General features: G+C 38.9%; 1 protein-coding gene across 1 annotated transcript in view; it reads right to left on the reverse strand.

Annotated features, from left to right (window-relative positions):
- Positions 1 to 1,567: 1,567 nt before the first annotated feature.
- LOC102306428 (extracellular calcium-sensing receptor-like) overlaps positions 1,568 to 2,236 on the reverse strand; it is a 3,623-nt gene continuing 2,954 nt past the window's right edge. The window contains exon 5 of the mRNA XM_005952507.2: positions 1,568 to 2,230. Within this exon, the coding sequence (XP_005952569.2) occupies positions 1,568 to 2,230 (663 nt within the window). The remainder of the gene's footprint in view (positions 2,231 to 2,236) is intronic.

Consider the following 2,236-nt stretch of genomic DNA (forward strand, 5'->3'; position numbering starts at 1 on the left):
AGATGGATGAGCATGTGGGGATCACCGACTGAGATAAAGAGATGTTGAATATCTCAGTGAACACAGGAGCTAGCTGGTATGCGCAGTCTCTTAGGATATTAGAGATATTAGATATTAAATTTAGATGATGAGGCTGTAAACCTGAGGGGGTAGGGCTAAATAAGTATATACTTCTGCCTACTCCTTTTCAAACAACTCCATGGAAAGATTTTATAAAATGTTGGTGAATGTATATGTTTGAAATAAAAATTAACTGAACTGAATAGTTGTAGGCTTGTACTGTATAAACTAATACTTATGACCAGGTTCAGTATTGTACTAAATATACTTTTACATCACCTAAGTCTGTATGTACTGAACGTGTAACTGACCTTTAGCAGTGCTAAAAGAGAAATATGTGTAATGAAATTCAAATTTCCTTTTTCTTCAGCAACACAGGGTTATCACAAGGGATTGACAATAAACTAGACTGGGTTAAAAACTACCACTACATGCTACAGGAGGGCCAGAGTCGTCTCTATTTTCTGAGGTGACTAAGGTCTTTTAACATGTGTTGGCAATGCTCAGGATGTTTTATGCGTTTGTTGTGGCCAGTGCCATGCTGTTGCATGCTGGGGCAGCAGGTTGAGGAATCGCAGATGCCAACAGACTCAGTAAACTGATCCAAAAGGCCAGTACTGTTGTGGGGATAGAGCTGGACTCCCTTAACTTGATGTCAGAGAGGCAGATGTTACCGAAGCTAAGGACTGTGACATCAGTTTCTTGATCATTAATATGCAAATGGTAATGACCACTCCCCACTAATGAGTTGGGGAATGGTTGCAATTGCAGCATTGTAAGATGGTGAAAAATGTAACCTTGGGCCTTCTCCTCAATTAAGAGATGCTCTTTCCCTTTTTGCATAAATGGCCTCCTTGACTCCTGGCTCCAACAGCGTTCTTCCCTATCCAGGATGTGAAAATTCTCATCATTAAAAGTAGCTCTTCAGTGTTGTGCCATCCGCTTAACCAGAGGATGTCTGATTTCCCCGATGTATAAATCATGGCAAATCTCCTGGCACTTAGGGGTTTTCACTTAGGTAGCAGTTGTCCTTCATCTCTCCTTTTTTGCCTGGCGCATTCTTTAGGTGCCTTCCCAGATTTGACAAATGTACAGATGGTATAATCACATTTACTCAGGGCTTGCTTGATATGATGTTCACTTGATCCAGCTGTCTTAGCTAATTATGGGCTAACCTCCGTTTTATCGAAAAAATTCTTAAAAGAGTAGTTGCAAAACAGCTAACTGATCATCTGCAGAGGGATGGTTCAAACCATATCAAACAACTTTAAAAAAAGGACTCAGAACAAGATACTGTTATCATGAAATGTGACTTTTAATTTTGTGCCTTGAAAAGAAATTTACCTTAATCAATTGCATTGAAAAATAGTAAATGTTTCAAAATTGACATTTTGAAAATCTTAACGTAAATATTTGATTTCACTTAAAACTGAAAATCAAGTGATTTGCTGATTGTGTTGAAGGTTTATATTTTGAAACTACAGTTGCCATTTTAAGTGCAAAACCTCTAAATCCTATCCTTAATCATGACATATTTCTTGGTGTTCTTCTCAGGCTTAAAAATTATGATGAAACACTTTGGAGCAAATATACACAGCATTAGTCCAAAGCTGGAGGCCAGAATGGCAAAAATCTCCACAACTACAGTGAATTTCCCAGGAGAACTGACATATGCTGGGATAAAGGTGATCCACACTGCACAAAATATCAACATGCTGAAGGTGAAAAGCTTGGCTTCATTAAAATTGTCAGGTAATTTGCGGGCTAAGACAGCTAAAACAAAACAAAAGGCAGCAAGTAGGCCTATGTAACCGAGAACAGCCCAGAAGCCTACAGCAGAGCCTAATGCACATTCCAGGATTATTTTCTCCTTGTATGTGGTTAGATTTTTAATTGGGAATGGAGGGCTAAGTACCAACCATACAGTACATATTAAAACTTGAATAAAGGTGAAAGACACAACAGTCATTCTTTGTTGTGGAGGACCAAACCATTTCATCACATTGCTACCTGGAAGTGTCGCTTTAAAAGCCATTAAAACCACTATAGTTTTCCCAAGTACACAGGAGATACAGAGTACAAAGGTGATCCCAAACGCAGTGTGACGCAGCATGCAGGACCACTCTGATGGTGCTCCAATGAAAGTTAATGAACATAAGAAACACAGAGTCAGTGA

The sequence above is a fragment of the Haplochromis burtoni genome, unplaced genomic scaffold, assembly GCF_018398535.1.
Source record: "Haplochromis burtoni strain Fernald_Lab_line unplaced genomic scaffold, NCSU_Asbu1 Contig_1710, whole genome shotgun sequence".
NCBI classification, from domain to species: domain Eukaryota; kingdom Metazoa; phylum Chordata; class Actinopteri; order Cichliformes; family Cichlidae; genus Haplochromis; species Haplochromis burtoni.